This window comes from Equus przewalskii, chromosome 13 (assembly GCF_037783145.1).
Source record: "Equus przewalskii isolate Varuska chromosome 13, EquPr2, whole genome shotgun sequence".
In the NCBI taxonomy this organism is placed as follows: Eukaryota; Metazoa; Chordata; class Mammalia; order Perissodactyla; family Equidae; genus Equus; species Equus przewalskii.
The window spans coordinates 59417042-59437695 of record NC_091843.1 but is presented as its reverse complement, the minus strand read 5'-3'; the positions used below and the strand labels follow the sequence as shown (position 1 = coordinate 59437695).

The 20654-nt window shown below is 38.2% G+C and overlaps 1 protein-coding gene across 5 annotated transcripts in view; it reads left to right on the top strand.

The window, feature by feature from the left end:
• The window catches only part of CAMK4 (calcium/calmodulin dependent protein kinase IV), a 235822-nt gene that overhangs the window by 144085 nt on the left and 71083 nt on the right, over window positions 1–20654 (top strand). For all 5 annotated transcript variants that reach the window (XM_008518812.2, XM_070571306.1, XM_070571305.1 and 2 more), the window contains 3 exons: window positions 804–866; window positions 2844–2926; window positions 17445–17517. In XM_008518812.2, coding sequence (XP_008517034.1) covers window positions 804–866; window positions 2844–2926; window positions 17445–17517 — 219 coding nt within the window. The remainder of the gene's footprint in view (window positions 1–803; window positions 867–2843; window positions 2927–17444; window positions 17518–20654) is intronic.

Below are 20654 nucleotides of genomic sequence, written 5' to 3'. Positions count from 1 at the left end.
ACTGTGGATAACTTAAGTAGGAAAGGAAATTTACTGGCTCACATAATAAGAAAGTTCAAAGGGCAAACTATCTTATACATTACTGAATCCAGTGGATTATGTTTGGTCAAAAGTACTCATTCTTGATCTCTCAGCAACGTTTTTTCCTTTATTGGCTCCATTTTCAGTAAAATGGTCTCCATATGTTATCAAAAATGGTCACTGGTAGTGGCAGACTCTGTCCTCTTCTGCTCTCACCATTTCAGAGAAAAAGATACCTCTTTATTGATTATTTGAGCAAAATTTCCAGGGAGGACCCTGACTGGGATGATTTGGATCTGGGGCATATCCCTGACCCAATCACTTTGGCCAGGAAAGAGAAGAGTCTGATTGGTTAAGCTGGGTTATGTGCCCATCTCTGTGTGAGAAAGGCAGGTGAAGTGCTTGACAGCTCCAGTGCATTTGAGTCAGGGATGCATAAAAGAAAGGAAGAGAAGGAGGAGGAATAGGTTGAGAGGAACTTGTGCCTTAGTGGTGACAATGACAGCAATGACTTTTGATAGGAAAGGGGCCATGCAAGGGGTTGACAAGTTGTGACCCATATTTGTAACTAGTTCTACTTTGTTTCTGAAGCTGAGAGAGAAGACATGGAGCTGGGAGGAAAAAGGGAGGAAGGAAACACAAGAAAAAACCCTTAGGAATTAACCTCTGCCAATGACCTGATTCACCCAGGTGGTTATTGCCGTTTCTGATTCTCTGCTACAATGGAGATATTACTAAGGTGGGAGTTTCTTTCAGTTTCTCTCTTTCGTTTTGCCTTTTAGGTGGACAAAAAAATCGTAAGAACTGAGATAGGAGTTCTTCTTCGCCTCTCACATCCAAACATTGTAAGTGGTTTTTAACCTACTGTTTCAAATAATCTCCAGAGTTACAGAATGAGATCCTTGTTCTGTACTGTACATACTGATAAAGAGCAGGGAATTCTCCCACCACCGTTAAGTGGCCACCGTGGCCTAGCTCTGGTCTTCCTCATCTGATCACATTTTTCAATCCTTTAGCTGAATAAATCTTAAAAATTATACCCTTTGAAAGAGTTTCAAAATGGACAGATTGGCAATATATACTGTCTTTATTTTCATGCATAAAAGGACAACTGAAAATTGGAGAGTTTTGTTTCCCTCTTATAAAACACTGGCCTTTTCTTTTTATGTGCCTTTCTTATTAATATATACCATTGCTAAAAAAGCTTGTGAAGAAAATGCATTGCTTTCCAAAGTCATTCCAGTCTCCTTTGAGAGAGTATATGCTTCAGAAACAATGTGAAGATTCAAATAAATGGTGTGCTTGAGTGGGGAAAATAAAGTATCTTTAGAAGCCCTGCTCTAGGCTATGTCCAGACAAAGGCACTGAGAGAAAGGTCTGGTGAAAAGCTTTCTTGAGCCAATGAAGTGAAAAGAACAAAATCATTTTCCAGGCCATAACTTGTTTTTATGAATTGAGCCAACTTCTTAAAGAAAATACTCATGTCTCTGAGAAAGTTGTGGTAGCCAGGAGGATGACCTGCAATGCATGGTTTCTAGGCAAAGGGCATAAAACTTAGTATATGAGTTAGCAATGCATTCAGCTATAAATAACAAAGACTTGAATATGGTGGTCTAAAAAAATATTTTCCTTATAAGAAATCAGAAAGCAGACAGTTGCTAGCATTTGTTCAGCTCCTCAGTGAAGCCATCCAGGACCCAGATGCCCTCTATCCATTGGTTCTGCCATCCTCAGTCCACTGGTTTTCACCCTCCTGCTTTTCCCTCATGGTCCTGAAATGGCTGCTCCACGGTCTTCACAGATCTTTAGGTCTATATTTAAGACAGAAAGAAGTGGAAATGCCTTATCAGCAGAGTCTGATGAGAAGAGTAAAAGCTTTTCCAGAATTTCCAGCTGCAAAATTCTCTTCAGATTTTATTGGCCAAAGCTGGTCACAGGATCACCCTTAACTGCACAGAGACTGGGAAATTGGGGAACAGGATTATCATAAGTGGCTGAGCCCAATCATGATCCATAATTTGAGGCTAGGCACATCGCTTCCCTAAGCAAAATCAGAGGTCTGTTTGTGATAAGGTAGGGGGAGAAGGGCTTTGGGTAAGCAGTTAACAAAATTTGCCACATACAATCACCACTTTTATATTATCCATCTTTTTTATTTCAAGGAGAAGTCAATGTGGAATTTTCCTCAAAGGTGGATCAGTCCTGGTCATTAGATTCTTGCATGTGTATTGAGGGAAATATCCAAAATTGGATGGACTATCTGAATATGATGAAAACCCTGTTATGGTCAGTCAAATCACTGTCACCACTATGTGTCTGAGGGTCCCTTCACCCACCAGCAACTTTTTAGCTGTTGAGGGATATCATTTCCACACAGACAGACTTTAACCGGGTCCCATTCTACCTCAGACACCTAATGTCAAGTTCTTTCCCAGGAGAAAGAGACATTTGTGTCTTTAGCAAACACGAAGCTTTCAAATAGTATAGGAAGTTTTATTTGTTTGCGTTTCTTTTTCTTTAATTCTGGAGCAATTCAGAAATTGGAATGTTTTGGCAAAATTTAGGAAGTGTTTCTAAGGCGAGTATCTTTCAACTGTCAAAAGGAACAACATAAAACTCAAAAGGATCTTTGAAGAAATGAGGTAACATAAAAATAATAGGAGAATGACAAATGGCTGCCTGCTACTAGAATGCAGAATCTCTATTAACAGTGATCCAACATCTTACTATTACAGAGAGTGTTGTTTTAGCCATAGTTTTAACTATTTCCTAGAAACGTGAAAATAAGGAATTGGTGATTTTTTTTTCATCTCTTTCCCCAGATAAAACTTAAAGAGATATTTGAAACTCCTACAGAAATCAGTCTGGTCCTAGAACTCGTCACAGGAGGAGAGCTGTTCGACAGGTGAGTTGGTTCTGGAAATCTAATCACAGCAAAGTTTTGCTTCTAGTCACCAAAAAAGAATCAAAGGGAAATTTCTCCTGAAATTTTTCATAATGACATATCACACCAGTTGATGGATTCTACCAAAATGAATCTCAAGAGGAGTGTAGAATGGAAGGAGAGTGATATTTGATAAGATGTGCGTAGACAAAAATTTGGGATGCTTAGTGAATATAAGGAGAGAGACACTAACATCTATTTCTTTTGCAAACATTTACTTCCCCAATAAAAAATAGAATTTCTAAAGTCATACTAAATCTAAACTAAATAGTAAGATTTATTAGAATATTTTATGAGAAAATATGTGGTGAAAGTTATGGAAAGTTACACATGTATTATAATAGTATTCTTTTTTTTTTTTTTTTTTTTTTGCTGAGTAAGCTTGGCCCTGAGCTAATATGTGTTGCCAATCTTCCTCTTTTTGCTTAAGGAAGATTGTCACTGAGGTAGCACCTGTGCCGATCTTCCTCTACTTTTGTGTGTGGGATGCTGCCACAGCATGGCTTGATGAGCGGTGTGTAGGTCCATGCCTGGGATTCAAACCCATGAACCCCAGGCCACTGAAGTGGAGCACGTGAACTTAACCACTATGCCACTGGGATGCCCCCTATCATGCTATTGTTTTTTATGACCTGAAAGCTCACAAAAATCAAAACTCTTCAAATGATTACTTTTAGGCCTACTTTCTCTATTAGGCCATGTAAAGAGTTCCAAGTTACAGAGTAAAACATATTCTGTTATATTATAGCCAATTTTAGTTGTCTGTTCACATGCTCATCACTCAAGGCAGAGGTTTTGAGGATGGCAGGGAGTATGGCTGGAAATCTGGTAGAGCATAACATAGGCAAACTATACAAGAGACACAAGCTTTACGTTTCCATGGCTTTCCCACCTTCCCTGTCTTCTCAGGAGAATTCTGTTTTCCCTATGGGCTCTTGGGGGCTTTTTGCTGTGCTCATCAGGGTAATCAAAAAAGAATGGAATTGGAAGAAGACAGAGTCTGAGTAGGCATATATTAGAAATGCTAAGAAGCTATGCACTGATATAAAGGTCTTATTGGTTAAAGAATGTGTTAAAAGAGAAGTGGGCTGTAGGCAGAAGACAGAAGAGAGATTGAGAGAACTGTTACTATAGCCTGAGTGCCTGGAACACAGTAAATTCTCAAAAACTATTTGCTGAATGAATGAGCAACCAGGACAGCGAATGGACTCTGAGGAGAAAGATATCTGAAGCGGGTAGGTTTAGAATGTGTTGGGAGAGGAACACTCCTCCCCTTTCTTCCCACCCTAACTCCACGCAGTTAAATTTGCTGCCTCTTCAAGAGCTTCCACAAGTGTTCGTATTGATTTTTAAAGGCTCTGTCCACGTTTAGTATTACCCAGTGCAGATTTGGATCTTCAAGTAGGAAGGCGCAAAATGGCCCAGCTTGATTGGAGCTACATATGTAACTTCAACAGATAATATCAATTTTGTTTGTATATATGTTCAAGTTTCCTTAGAAACTTCAGAATTTAAATTTTAAAATTATAACATTTAAACTATGTTCATTCTTTTCAAGTAAATGATTCCACTGAGAGAAGTAAGCGTTAGAAGCCTAAAGGCATATACTTCTTGTGGCAGTTGGCTGATAGTCAGACTCATGGTTCTAAATCCTGGCTTAAGGGACAAATAACTAACCTAGGGTGATTTGCCCAACTTCTCTGAACCTCAGAACAAATTTGAAGCGGTTCTGTGCTGGTCAGGAAGCTGAGACACTGATCCACTATGAGGACTGTCTTGTTCTAAAACCATCATGTTTCCGTCTGCTTAGTCAAGACCCTTCTGGACTAGCTTGTTTGAATGTTGCCAGCATTTGCCAGTAATGACTCCTTTTTCAACTCTTCTTTAGCTGACTCTTTCATGGACATGTTCTTCTTTAGGTACATTAATAGAGTCTATTTATAGTTGGATCCTGCTGGCCTTGGAGCCATGAGATCTCTCTAAGGAGAACTTATATATTACTCTGCAAATTATGGTCTATCATGGAGAAATCTCATGTTCTTTAATTGTAAATAATTTCAGGACAAGGATGTCACACTAAAACCTGTCATCTACCAATAGCACTTCCTATTTCCCTACCTACCTCTATTTGTTTGCATTATTTTGGAATAGAGTCTCTTTTCTTCCCTCTTTCCCAACGTTTCTTTCATTAAAGAATTTTGGTTCTCTAATCTTGTAGTCTAGTTGATTTTGAAGAGATAGAGTTAGTTCAGCTCTAGATACAAATGAAAAACTAAACGCTGTTGATAAATTTCACTTACAGAGATAAATGGATGAAATATTCACATTTAACAGGAGACATCTAAAGAATGGCAGATAGCCAGTAAAGCACTCAACCACTCTATAAACTCTTAGTGGTCATAGATGATAGACTTTTTTTCTCCCTGAATGCTGTTGTCCACATCATCACCATATCTGAGATGAATTTGGTTTTTCCATTAAGTTACTTGATTCTACAGTTATCTTTAAAATTGTATCAAGCTGAAATATATCCTACATTGTTATCCATGTATTGCTTTCTTTCTTGAGAGTTAAAAATCATAATATGGTCTCTTTTTCCTGTACTTAGGTCAAAACCAAATTTACTTAATTGTGATGATAAAAATTCATTCCTGGTCTAATGATGACTCTAATAGTATCTAATGAATGAACTAATGGAGCAATTAATGGAAGGATAATCATGTTAGTCCATTAAAGTCAAAATGGTTGTATTTTATTAGCTAAAGATCTATTTTATGGTGCTTCTAAAAAAATAAACATAGTAAAAATCCAAGTGGAATCTGCTCTTTCATGTAGAATATAAATCATAAATTGCATAGGACAATTGATTAAAATTTTGGAATAAAGTCAGTGTTTTTTTATATCCAAGAAAATCCCAAAAAATAGCTATGCAAAATTATGACATCATGGGAAAAAGAAAACTAGAAATTTTCTGCTCCATCCTTCTCAATCTAGTCACAACTCTTAAAAAATTCATTGAACTTTTTAAATGGACAAGGTGTAAGGTTGTTTGCTTTAAGAGTAAATTTTCAAGGTTTTTTTCCCAGCAAATCACTGTATTTTAAGGCAACTAATTCAGCAGTATCCTTATCTTCTTCTAATTAGATTTAAAAAATTTTTTGGCTTTTTGTCTAACTCCAGTATCAGCATGTCTTGTGGATTTTTAAATTTTCTTGTTTTTTCTGTGTTCTTCTTGTGTTTTGGCTTGCCTGATGATGCTTGTTCAAATGCCAAACATTATGTATAAAAGGTTTTAGAATTTGAGGTTTTAAGTATTTTTGCCTTCCAAAAGAACAGATTTTCTTTTGCTGCAGCAGATAGTCGAGGAAAGGAACAGATGACTTTAATTCACTCAGGTATAGGGCTGATTCAAAGCGGGGCCCCCGAGGTCTGGTCTGTTTCTTTTCTACTCTTCGTCATAGGGTTTTGCTCTTTAAAGGTCCTAGTTTAAGCCAGGGGATTTTGCCAGGGTCCTCTTCCTTGACAGACCCTAAATGCCAACGTCTGTTCCCGCCACCCTGTGAGGTGGCCAGAGCTTTGTTCAGCTTCTCAGCCTGTCAGCTGCTGATGTGGGATCAGGAAATGCCTACAAAGGGAAAGCAAGGGCATCAGATGCTAGGTTTGCTTTGCTGAGTTTTTCTTCTCTCCTGGATCTTGGCTCCTGAAGCCTTCACTTCCTTGGTAACTCTCTGATGTCTTCAAATATACTTTTAAAAAATATTTTATCTGGCTTGTTTTCATTGTTGTTACCTGGAGGCTTGTCTACTTCACCATGGCTGAGGGCAAAAATTCAATACATATGGTTTCAAAAGGTCTTTCACAGACACTAGCGCGTTTTCCTCTTTTATGTCAACCCTTTGGGGCAAGCAAGATGAAAAGCATTATCCCCACTACACAGATTTGGAAACTGAGAATGAGTACAAGTAAATGATCTTCACAAATTAGGCAGCTGGACTGTCTGCTGGTCCAGTTCTTTCCTCTTCATATACCGTCTTTCTTATTAAATATAGTCCATCTCTTTCACGTAATTTCCAAGAAAATAAACAGTTGTTCATTTGGTTTAGAGATAATCCATGATGTATTGTGGAGAGTCCATGATTTATTGGTTGTATATATGCAAAGGCATCTGTGTATTTAACCCACTAATGACACTTCACGGTTTTTGAGGTATTATTATCCCTGTTTTTTCAAGAGCATAAACTGAAGAAATTGATAAGTCATATAGTCAAGCTTGAAGCTCATATCTATCTGACTCTGAACATTTTTTTCATGTTTTTTTTGTGTATGGGTAAGATTGTCCCTGAGCTAACATCTGTGCCCGTCTTCCTCTGTTTTTTTTGTGGGGGACACCACCACAGCATGGCTTGACAAGCAGTGCTAGGTCTGCACCTGAGATCTGGGCCTGCGAGCCCCAGGCTGCTGAGGTGGAACTCATGAACTTAACCGCTGCACCACCGGGCTGGCTCCTGAACCATTTTTTTTATTTCTCATTTTCCAAAAACTGAAAATAGTCTTTTTGTAAACTACAACAAGTCATCAATATGCAAGAGAAGTAGAGGCTATGTTTGGGGGCTTTGCATTTAGCCTATTAATTACCTGACAAAGTCAGAGTGTATCAGTCCTAATAGTCATCTCTACTTCAACATTTTCAGGTCTCTTACCCTTGGTAGAAATAAATGGAATTTTTAGGACATTGTCATTAGAGAAATATCCCAGAAATAGAACTTAGAGTTTTTAATGACTCAGTCTAGAGCTGTGTCATGGTTGGTATTTTTGTTAACAAAACTCAGAACACATCTGAATTTGTGAAGACTGTTATGCCAAAAATTAGTCATTAATGTAATTGTCTAAAGCGAAGATCTATAAAATCTGATTGTGTAAAAAATATAATTAGTCACTATAATAGGCGTTTTTGAGTGCCTATTAGGATCCTGGCAGTGGTAGGGCATTTTACTCACCATGATCTCATTTAATTCTCACAGCAACACAACACGCATAGAAGGTAAGCATTGTTATATGCGTTTTATAGACCAGATAACTAAGACTCCGAGAGGTCCATTAACTACCATTAGGTCACTCAGCTTATATTGGATCTAATAATAAAACAACAATAATAATAATTAAATGAGATTGGACTCAAGGATGTCAGATTCCAAAGCCTGTGATTTTTCTACCATGTCATGCTGCTGCTGTGTAGGCAAATGCAATACTCTTATACTTAAAAATAAAACTCAAATTAGTAATGTAACATCTTGTTCCGATTGAGTGTTGGCTTAACTTAAACATTAATATATATATAGTTGTTTTTCAACCACGGATATTTTAAATATATCTTCTCTTGATGCAGCCTTATCTGGCTTTATGGGAAGAAAACATGTGCTTTGATTTGGACTAGATTTATAGTCTGTTTTTTCTAGAAGCTTGGCTATAAAAGGAAAGATACAGATGAGACAATAGAAGAGGACACAGGATAGATAGACGCTTGTTTATTACTTTAAGCTGGCACTCTGGGAACGCATTAATTTGCTTTTGGGAAGGAGCCCACAAGATGGAGAAGCAGGAGAGATCTGCGTGAGAGGAACTTATATTTCGAACAACATCCTGCAGAAGACACAGAGGGAATAAGATCTAGAGTCAGTTAAAAGTGTTTGTTTAAGATAGAAAAAGTTGCTCTCTTTCTAAGAAGCAGAACCAGTCAAGACACAGAAGGATCAAAGGACCTAGAGTAGTCAAAACAATTTTGAAAAAGAAGAACAAAGTTGGAGGACTTAATTATGGGGGATGGAATATGATTCTACCCTATTTCCAAACTAATACGTTAGGCTATTACACTTTTCATGGATGTCGGAAAAAGATATACAAGCCTCAGGTCAGAGACAAAGGACTTGACTACTCATGGCTCAACAAGCATCATGGGGATCAGCAAGTTTGTTTCATTTCCCCTTGCCCTTCAGATTCCACGGGGGCAGCACAGCAGGCCCAGATAGATACTTTCACATGGAGTGGAGTAGTTACAAGAGAGAAAATAACATAAATATCCATGAACTAGTAAATGAATGAACAAAGTGTACAACGGAATATCACTCATCAGTGAAAAGAAACGTTCCTTTGATACACACCACAACATAGATAAAGCTCAAAATCATCATATTAAGTAAAAAAAACAGACAAGAAAGAATACAGATTGTATGACTCCATTTACATGGAATTTCCAGAAGGGGCAAATCTATAGAGAGAGAAAGCAAAGCTGTGGTTGCCTGCGGCTGGGAATGGGAGTGTGTTGGGGGAAGGGAAAGTGTAAGAGGTTTAAGTAATTCAGACTTGATGGGCTCTATTTTTACAGTATTGCTGTAGAAGAGAAATTTACCTCCTAACCATGGGTGGGAGAGAATGGAGTAGGGTCTTGAGGAAAGAAGTGGTGAAGTTGGAAAGTGGGAATGTGAGAACACACAAGGGCGAGAATCAGCACTTGTGAGGAGCACTGAGGTTCTGCTGAGGCCAGATTTGGAGTCTGGTCTGTGGTATTTTATTTTGTTGGCTAAACCTCTCCATATCTTTCATGCAGTTTTTGACAGCATCTCTTTTTCCCTTGGTTTTTATCCTGCTTTTTTATTTTCTCCTTCTTGATCTCTTTCCTGAGTTCTTCTTCCTCTTTCCATTCCTTACATGTCCACCTTTCCTAAAGTTCTTCTTACATTCTCTGTAAGTGAATTGGACACTCTCCTTGGGCTTCAGCCACATTGATGACTGCTGTCTCAGCAGAGATGAAAATGGCATTTTCAACAATTTGCTAGACATTTTCACTTACAAGTCCCACAGGCACTTCTAAATCGATAGTCCTCAAATGAACTCAGCATTCTTCCCTCGACACTCAATCTTGCTTCCCCTCCCTACCTCTGTGAACTGACTTTACCAATTAAGCTAGTCAGCATTGATTTCTCCCTTTTCCTCTCACTTCTCCCTCCCGTAATTCTTTCTCTGAGCAGCTCCAAAATCCATTCCGTCTCCCCCTTCCCATTGCTGCTGCCATTTTGATCCTTCACATTCTCTTCTCCATTGCAGTAGACTCCTAACTGGCATTTGTTTCACTCTCTTCCCTCCATCTGTTTAAAGCACAGATTTGATCAGGTCAGCCCAGAAAGCAACTCTCTACTTTTGGTTCAGGTCAATAATTTTAAACATGACAAACAAACCCACTTACAGTCTGGCCTCACTCTACCATTCTAGCTTCACCACCACTTTAGTCCCTTCTCACCACCATGTTAACCAGAGTACATTGTCTTCATCCTCAAGGTGCTCTGGGTCTAGAAGACAGAAAGTAAAAATGTAATATGGAACCTCATATTATTTTTTAATACTACCATCACCTCCAAAAAAAAGTGTATTAGGGCTTATAGAGACACCTACAATATCACAAGATAAAAAAATAAAATAAATGCAGACAAGGGACTAAAAAGAAAATAAAGATAAGAATCCGTACACAAAAGACATATCATAAGATATTTTACATTTGCTAGAGGTCGGCCGCAAATTTGTCTGTAAGAATTTATGGGGGGATGATAAATGCTATAATTGGGACATAAACACGGTACATTGGGCACAAAATAAGGGGATTTTTAAGTCAGAAATGGCTTCAGGGAGGAATGGAATCTTTTGAGCTCCATCTTAAGTGAGAAATTGGAAGTTAGCAGGTAAAGGGTAGAGGAAAGTGATGTCCAAAAGCAGAGCACACTGGCAGGCTAGATGTGAGCATCTTAGTCTCCGTTTTAGAAGCTGTTCTAGACAGGAAGCAAGCAGTTGCTAGGTACTTGTCAAATGAATGATTGAATAAGCACTGTGCCCTTGGGCAATTTATGTAACATCTTTGGGTCAGGCTTTTCATTGATAGTATGAGGGAATTGCACTAGGAGTCCCTTAGGCCCATTCCTAGGTCTGCAATTTGATTTGGCCTCCCTTCTCCTACACTGTCAACTCCCTGGCCAGCACCACATTGATCCACAATTCCCTCACTCTCTCCCTAGCTTTCAAATTTAACATGTGCTAGTAGTACCTTTGAAACTATCTTTTTTAAGCTTATGGATTTAACACTCTTTGAGAGAGTTCTTAGAAAAAGCATCAATACAGACCAAGATGCCCTCAATGAAATGAGAAAAAGCAGTGAATGAAGCTTATAAAGGAGTGGCGGGTTTTACAGGGTACAGTGGAATTCATTTTAATATACTTTTGTATGTAAGAGCATTATTACAAGGGCAGCCCTTAAGACTTGGTTTCTCATATTATTTGGGGGTTTTATCCTATGTCATTCAATCCTTCAGTCCACACTCTTATCAGACCAACGTCTTTCTCGTATAAACCTACAGCCGTCTAATAACAACTCCATTTAAGAAAAAGCTGTCCTTGATGGGGAGACAGGGCTGCTCATCCATGTGCCAGGAAGTCTGAGAGCCTCAGGATTTGATCAGATTAGAGCTCTTCAGCTGCATTGCCCGTGCTAACTGCCAGGCTGGAGATGTGCACAATTCAATTTGTGGCAATTAAGGTGACGGAAGCACATGCAAAAAGTCATATTTTAAAGCAGAGCCGTGGGAGAGAAATAGGCAATGCCTGTGTTTTCTCATCGTCCAATTTTAAAATGATGAGAAGAAAAACAGTCTCAACTGTGGGGAAGAGGAGCCTCTGGGCTAACACAGCAAATGGTGGAAGTACAAGGCATGGTTCGGAGTAAGAGGGCCTGTTGAGGCCAGAGAATTGGATCCCGGGAACCTAGAGAAACACGCCCTATTGTGCTTCCTTCCCAGATTGCCAGATGTCGGCTAGGCCCCTCAGCCACTGAGGGACCTGTGGGAACTGGGATCCCAGGGCAGCCTTTTGGGTCAATGTTGTGATTAAAATCCTAGGAGAGATTTTGTTTTTAGCACTGAGTCTTCTAGCCCAGCCCATCACGGAACGAGGGAAATTGTGTGGCATAGTGACAAACTACATGACCCTGGGCCTTTGAAAATGATCTTAAGATGCTAGTATCATCTTAACTGCTTTATTATTTTACGAAACATGAAAAGCATGAAAAATTAGTTTGTTAAATCTGAAGAGAAATATAGCAATAAGTATGTTTAAATATAAAAAACAAAAATATCAACTGCAATTATCCTCCTATTTTTATAGCTCTAAACTCCTACAATGATTGAATAGTTCATTGCTTTTAAAAATTGAAGCCATCAGTATATTTTGTATAAAGCTATAAACTCTTGCTTGTTTACACATGGTTCAATTTCATTGGCAATGTTTTTGAAATTTCAGCTAAATTTTATGTAGGAATTGTTATGTACTGCTTCATGAAACAAATACTGTATTTTGCTGAATTTAAATCGCTTTGAGTTTGTTGAAAATGAGTTTCTAAAAAGATTCATGTTATTATAATAATATCTAGAAACTATGTGACGCTGAGTTTATTCCTAAGGCCAGCAATAACCTTTCTACCTATTGCATTTTGCTTTGGGAAGCATCTACATGACTGCTCTCCCTCTGGATCCATGGCCAGTGTACTTGGGATGAGGACCACTTCTCAGTCCAGTGCTTTTGTTTCCCATGATAAGGAACACAGGCAAAGGAGTGGTCCAGATGTCCCCAGTCTGAAATTTTTCTGGCATCCATTCTCTTGGCAATTAGTCTTGATTCTACAAATATTCATTGGCTGCCTACTATGAACAAGGCTTGGAGCTAGGCTCTGTGGGTGATCAAAGCAACAATCTTGTGAGAATTTTGCCACAATATCCCAAAGAAGGCATTGGCCAAACACGTCTACTGTAGTCATGCTACCTATATGGAGAGAAAAAGATTGCAGGATTTCATTTTCCTTTGCTTGGTCACTAATATCTTCACTTGCAATCTTAGTTCAACAAACCTGCATTTGCAACTTGAGAAGTTCACTGCTATTGATCTTTCTAGTCAGCCACAGATGGCCTGAATGGTAGTTCAACTTATAAAATATTTAAAGTGAATGTCTAAGTTCCAGAAACTTAACTCTGTGACATGACACTCTGATGAACAAATCAACTGGGAACAAAATTCCTTTTAGCAGAAGGAGCCTGGAAGAGAAGCCGTTGAGTTCTGATGGTAGGGCCACACTGTGGCATGCAGAGTTCACACTGAGATGAGGTGGGGAAGGCGCCTGCATTTTGTGCTCCTGCCCCACATGTCTACTCTAGAGATGTTTCTGACAACAGATTTAATAAATCCCTTGGCTGTACAAACCTTACTGTAACATGCATTACATCTATGATGATGTTAATAATTTCTCCACAATCTGTGGTCTCATCTGGTGCAGGACCCAAATCTTATTCTTTATTTATCCAGGAAGTACCTGGTTCACATTAGATAGTTAGAAATATTGGTTAAATATCGCTACCCCATCCTCACACTCTGATTCTTACTGTAGTCTTGGTCCTTTTTCTTAGAACAGTCTTCATCCTCTCTGATCCCATGCTCCTCCCCAACACCAATGCTACCCTCAGCTCCTACCCTCGCTGTAGCTAGAAAACTTCTATACACCTTTCAGGGCCGAGCTGAGACACAGCTACCTCTGGAATCTTTTTCCTACCCTGCACAGCCTCCAAAATAGATTACCTGTCGTTTCTAGGAGCTCTCAGGCCATTCTCTAATACCTCTGTCACAGCACTTAGCATACTGTGTTGACTCTTACCTATCTACTTATACCAAGGGAAACCTCATGAGTACAAAGCCACGTCTGGTACACTACTCAGTGCCCAGCACATAGTAGTCATTCCATAATATTTACTGAATAAATGGATATATCTGTTAGAATGCATCCTCTCCATTAACTAAATCGAATATTTCAGTAATTTAACATATATCGTGGAAAATTAGTGAAATCTCCATTAACTGTTCTTCTTACACCTACTCCTCTTCCCTTCATTCTACCTGAAAACAGCTCCTAAGAAGATTCACTCTTCAGCCAGTCCCTGGACCTTCATATAAGGACATATTCTGAACACAATTAACCCTAAATCATACCCAAATGAAAATACATAAACACCATATTTAGGCCAAAGCTTGAGACCTCATAATAAACTAAAATATAGAAAGGAAATTCTAGTTGGTGAAGAACTGCCTCTCTAAGAGGTGGGGATGCCCTAAGAACTAACATGTATTTAACAGACAAGGAAGGTTTCTCATCAGGGATGCTGCGCATGGTTGTGCTGGCTAGGTCTGTAAAACCCCAAGGAGTACTACTTGCAGAGACTAAGCTATGAGTACCACCCCGTGGAAGAGTACCACAAAGCAGTTGTGGTAAAGCTCTAGCCTTGGTGAGTGACTTTGAGGAAAATCCACACTGTTTTTTGCGGGCCAGGAGATAGTTGATTTTATCCTCTTCTGGGGAGAATGGGAAGTGGAAGGAAAGTTGACTATGAGCCATTCTTTTCCATCATCTTTGTAACAACTCCCTTCCTTTAACAGAATTGAAGAAAGTCAAGCTGCTGAGGCTGTAGGTGCAGCGCACAGAGGAGACACTAATTACATATTTGTGTTGACTGATGGATGTACCACAAAATCCACATGTAGAGCAAAATGCAGAGGATGATGTAATGGTAGCCAAACTTCTCAGTTTACTTTGACACAAGAGTCCTTCTTTTCTCCTTCTCTTGTACTTATTTTTAAATGTTCAGAGAGTATAATTCAAGAAATTATTTCAATTAAATTTTTAGTAAGTAGGCTATGTAACTTAATCATGAATTGGAAAAATTTGTATTCTTGTAAGGAAATATATGAAAATTGATTTTCAAGAACCAATTAATAGTCATCCTCTGAACATTGTAATCTATTTTCACAATTTATTAACCCTGTTACATAACAGGTATCCAATAAATAAAAAGGTGAGGATGGATATTTCATCTTTTGTCTTTTAAAAAGATGATGAGTTTGTATTTTTTTGATAATCTTCTAAATGAGTGAATGGACAAAATAAAATAATTGAAATTTTTGCAGTAATGCAGTTTTTATGAATTTTGATAATTATGATCATTGAAGTATCTTCTTGTAATATGTCTTTTTATTTTTGTCATATCTGTTCTGTTCTGCTTTTCCTCACCCTCCATCCTCTGTTTTGGAAAATTTTCTAGATTTTAAATTCAACTTTTAACACAAACTACTTTGAGAACTTACACCTTCTTCCCACAACATTTATAAAAAAAGAAAGATACTTTCTGAAAAATAACTGTGCTAGTTGAGATATTAACAGCCTAAGAAAAATTTCAGTGCAAAATTACAGAAATTGTTGAAGTTTTGTCTCTTTCGTGTTTTGAATTGACGTTTTTCAAACAGGTCTTTAACACAAACTTTTTATCAGCTGAAAACATTTTCTTCAAATTGGTAATCTACAGTGCTATCAAAAATGTGTTTTGTCCTGAAATTCTGGGAAGATAGAAACAGCAAGAAGGTAGTTTTTCAGTCTTCCCAAATATCCCCATAAGAGCAGACAGAGAAACCAGGGCAGAAAAGCCAAAACCCTCACAGACAATATCTATAACTAAACCAGATAACAAGGTATCCCCGTGAAGCCTAAAATACAAGTAAACGAGGACAAACTTAGGACAATTGCCAGAGCCATGTGGTATTAGCATCTAAGTAAGAGGAAGCAAAGGAAGCAAGGGGACATGTGATGACCTGAGAACAGGAGAACACTCCAATCTCCAAATCATTGGGAAGCAGGATGGGCCAAGACAAGAGGAGGAACTGAAATTGTGAGGGCTTTTTGCATCCAAATTTCTGAGAAGCGCAAGGGCTGCACCCACAGTAAGGTGTGAAGAGAACAATGTAGTAAAGGCCCTGAGAACTCCTGAAACTAATATCTGAAGCCCCTTCAGGAAAAAGCCCCATATTTAGGAGAAGCTGCTGGGAAGAGACTCCAAAAATCAGAGTAGAGATGCTAGAGGCAAGGAAATAAAGTTCCAGATGGAGGAGAGGAGATCTCAGACAGCATGAGGTCATATTTTTGAATGCTTCATGAAAATAATCAGAAAGTCAAGTGCCGTGAAACTGGAAAAGATATCTTGACCAATCATTCTGTCAAAAGGTGGAGAAAACGAATCTGACTTAAAAATAAGCAGCAACAGAGAGGTGTCTCAGTTAATTCCAATACAAATAATTAGGAGAGCACAGAATAAGGATCCTTTAGGCAGTGAAAGCACGTCAGGAGTATATGCCCACAAAATTGATGAAACTGTAACTTAATATTGCAAAATAAACTAAAATTAAGAGAAGCCTAGAAGAAAGGAAGATGTAAATCAAAAGTAGAAAAATTCTTATATGTGTATAATTGCACTCCCCAAAGAAGAAAACCAAAGCAATGGAAGAAAATAAATATAAAGCATTCTGATTCAGGAAAACATTCCTGAAAGTAAGAAAGAAAAGACTTTAACTTAAAGAATAATTCTTCACCCACATCCATGCAAAAAGAGCAAGTCATTTATTTGGAAAAGAAAATGAGTTGGATGGGGGTGAGGGGAGAGGAGCTACAAGTAAAAGGAGAATAAGACACATATCAACCAATCAAATTGTTTGGACCTAATCTGGATATTGATTCAAATAAACAAACAAATAAATTTTAACATGTCTGAGACAATCGGAAATTTGAAGCATTGCATATTTGATAATATTAAGAAATTATAATTTATATCCACCAGAAAGGCATTGTAGTTATGACTTTTAAAAGATCTTTTATCTTGGGGCTGGCCCCGTGGCCGAGTGGTTAAGTTCGCACGCTCCGCTGCAGGCGGCCCAGTGTTTCGTTGGTTCGAATCCTGGGCGCGGACGTGGCACTACTCATCAGACCACGCTGAGGCAGCGTCCCACGTGCCACAACTAGAAGGACCCACAACGAAGAATATACAACTATGTACCGGGGGGCTTTGGGGAGAAAAAGGAAAAAATAAAATCTTAAAAAAAAAAAAAAGATCCTTTATCTTTTAGAGATACCTCTTTAAATATTTACGAATTAAATTATATGATGTCTGATATTTACTTCAAAATAATGAGGAAGAATAACTAATTGGATAGATAAAATAACATTGGCCATGAATTAATAATTGTTGAAGCTGTGTGACAGTTACATGGGATGGTTCATGGTATTGTCTACTGGGTATATGTTTAAAATGACTTGCAATACAAAGTTTAAAAACAAAGAAATTTTTGTCCTCAAATAGGATAGACAGTTCAAGCCTGGGCAAAACAAGTGATTTGCATTTTCCTACATAAACCCAAAGATTTCTAGAGTGCAAATCTATGGAAATCCTTCCCCTGGTGTTATGGTAGTCTGTTGTAATTGTTTAGATACATCTTCTTTCATGTTGATTCAATTAACCGCATTTAACATCCATTCAACTGAATGTGCGTGTCTGAGAAGCTTTTCATGGTTTCTTTTTAGGATTGTGGAAAAAGGATATTATAGTGAACGAGATGCTGCAGATGCTGTTAAACAAATCCTGGAGGCAGTCGCTGTAAGTATGAAGTGATAGCAGCATGTGACCTTTGGTAGTCTCTTCCTTTTACAGAACCGTCATTTAAGAAGTGTGCATCTGTGATAAGCCGTAAAGTTGACCTCAAAACAGTATGAAATATTTATTAGAAAATATGTTGAATAAATTTGTATTTCCTATTGACTACCCAAATCCGAAAGATGCAGTCCTCCTATGTAAAGCCAAAGTTTGTTAAAGTAATTTCCATTCTGTCATTATGATATCAAATCAAGCTTTAGTGCCTACAGTTGTTCTTTTCTCTTTCTTTGCATTTCTTGAGTCTGTTTCTTTGTTGTTTTCATTGTTTGATAGGGAAGTGGAGGAAGGTTGAATGTGATAAGTATAGACCTTGGAACCACAAAGAGTAATTGATTTTTCTTTTAAGATAAGAAATGAGTGAATTAGAAGGAAAAATTCTGACAATTTTATTTTTTAAAGGAAGAGATATAACCTAATATTTTAAACTGGAATGAAGCTTTATAAGTTATGACAGAAGCATGCACAGATATTTACCAAAAAATATAATTTTGAGCAGCTTCTTTGGATTGCGTGAATAAGGAAATATTTGGCTAAATAGATAAAACAGACTCCACTGGTGAAAACCTTCCCACGTATTTAATGGTTTCTAATACATGCTGGGACACTTTGGTGATTCATTTATTGAATAAAAGCCAGAACAAATTATTCTCTGAGCAAACAGGATGGGGCCCAAGGGGAGATATTTATCAGGATCAGTTAAAGACAAATACATAAAACATGCTCAGAGTTAGGATATATTCTATTATTCGGAGTCAGTAGTCTAACTAAAATCATTATTCAATATTTTGAGAAATCAGCCACAGTGACACAAGCTTATGTCCTATGAGTTTTACCCACAACCAAAACAGAAAGGAAGGAAGGAGAGGACGGAAGGAAATCATAGCAATGTTCAAAACAGAGGGGAAAGAGGATAAGCAACTTCAGACTCAGTATATTCATTTAAAGATGTATTAGGTGTTGTAAATCTGTATATACATATCTACTCCTTAGCTAAATACTAAAATCAAAAACAACTGACAATACTAGGTACTCAATAAATATTTACTGAATAAATAAATAAACATTTGTCAAAATAAGCGAAATAGCCACTCTTCCGTATTCGTCTTCCTAGATGAGAACACATTTACTGAAACATGCTTACTCTCATTTTGTTGCTGTTATTCCATATGAAACAAAGCTATATAACTTGCTTCAATTCATGAGATTCTTTTCTGCTCTCTTACTATCATTTAATTTTTTTCCTGTCATTCCAAACTCACCTTCTTCAATACATTCTTTCTTTCCTCCATCCTTTTAGGTCAGCTCTTGATTCTTTTGGCTTATCACAGTGGGCATGCTTCAGTTTAGTGATACCGCAGATAGCTGACTGAGAGAACTCTATTCTCATTCAATGAATGAGAAATGGATGCTTTCAGCATCAGAATTTTCCACTTATAGGAGTTATACCAATTAAGGAATAAAAAGGCCCCCAACAGGGATGCTCCAGATAGGGGTGCCCCACGTAGAACAGAGGGACTAGAGTTCCTAGAGCTGCATTCCAGGTCCACAAAGACAGATTGATTAGTCTACTGCTGATCCTAAATTTAAAATAAAAAATTTATTTTACCTACTCACCAAACTTCACGAATCTCCGGTTTAGGAAGTAGGTTACCACATAAGTCAAACATTCTTTGAAAGAAATTTTTTAAAAATCAAATTTTCTCTGCTTGTTACAACTAACTTAGAAAAAATTAAAGTCATTTCTCTAAGTATTTCACAGGTAGAAAGCAAGCAATGTAAAACTTGTGAGAAATGGCTGACATTTATGAAGTAGTTTATTGTCAACTACATAGCTATAGATAGCTATAAAACATAGGACAGTTGTTGGGAACTTGAGGGAATCAGTGATACGTCTCACATTTCCTCTGGATCACACACTTATAAGACTATATCTAAGCTGGTTTTTGGATGCGCAGAAGCAGAAAACTGAAAGAGTGAAAAGTTCTTGGGAAATACGTTGCAGGTATAATTATACCCCTTAGGTAACAAATGTTGCAGTCCTTCCCTTCCTGCCCACTTTATCCCAACTCTTGCCCCAAATATTTCACAGAATTTGTCTGACTGTAATCTTGCTTCTCCTGCCTTCTAGTTTTAAGTAGCATTTTTGAAAGCTTTTAAAGTGAATTTGAAAGATGTTTCCCCCTTTGGGTGTGAATTCATTCAGTCAGTCTTTGAGGGTTTAAGACCTTAAGATCCTTAAGACTTCGTGAGTAGTCTGTCTTCTTGAAATGAATTCCAGTTAGGCCCAAGTAGCCCAAGGTAAGTGGTCTAGGTCAATCTGACGATTCTGGAGGGGTCAGTTTGTCATCATCTGTTATAAAGCACAGTGCCAAAACTTAAAGCCTTCCTTTTCCATTTCCTTATAAAGATAACCAGGGAATATTCCATCTCCTCTGACATCTGTTACTGTTGCTACCACCTTCGGTTCTTTCCTTGTCACCATTGATATCCTGAGTTCCTCTTTTTCCAAAAAATCACTATCCCCCTCTTTTTCCCATCTCTTCCCCGTCGGGAAGCAGCCTCCCCTTGGGCTGGAGAAACACAATCAACTGGTTGAGATGATTGAAATTTAGAAGTTTAAAGGAGGTGCCCCATAAACTGTGATGAAGCCTCACTGGCTGGGCTGGTGTCTCGTCTCTGAGCTTAGAGGACTTGCCCGTGAAGCTGGCACTCAGACCTTTAAGGATGATGTTCCAGCCAACTGTGCTGGTGTCACTGAAGAGGCACACTGGGATTAGTTCTGTGAGCACTGGAAAAACTGCAAACTGGAATCAGCTGCTGCTACCAGAATGATCTACCACTGCAGGGTGAAAAAGTGTTTCTAGGGTGCATGAAAATAACAAGCAGAAAGGCAGACTCAGAGAGAAATAAGATGGAGCAAGTCCTTTCATCCTCTTCCAGCCTTCTGCTCACTCCCTAGTGCCTTCTAATGGCAGAGCCAAACAGGTAGCCCACAGAAGAAGGAAAAGTGTGGTGAGTAATTCACATTCCAGCTTCACAAAGTGGACTACAGAAGGTTGGGTTTAAAGTTGAGAGACAAT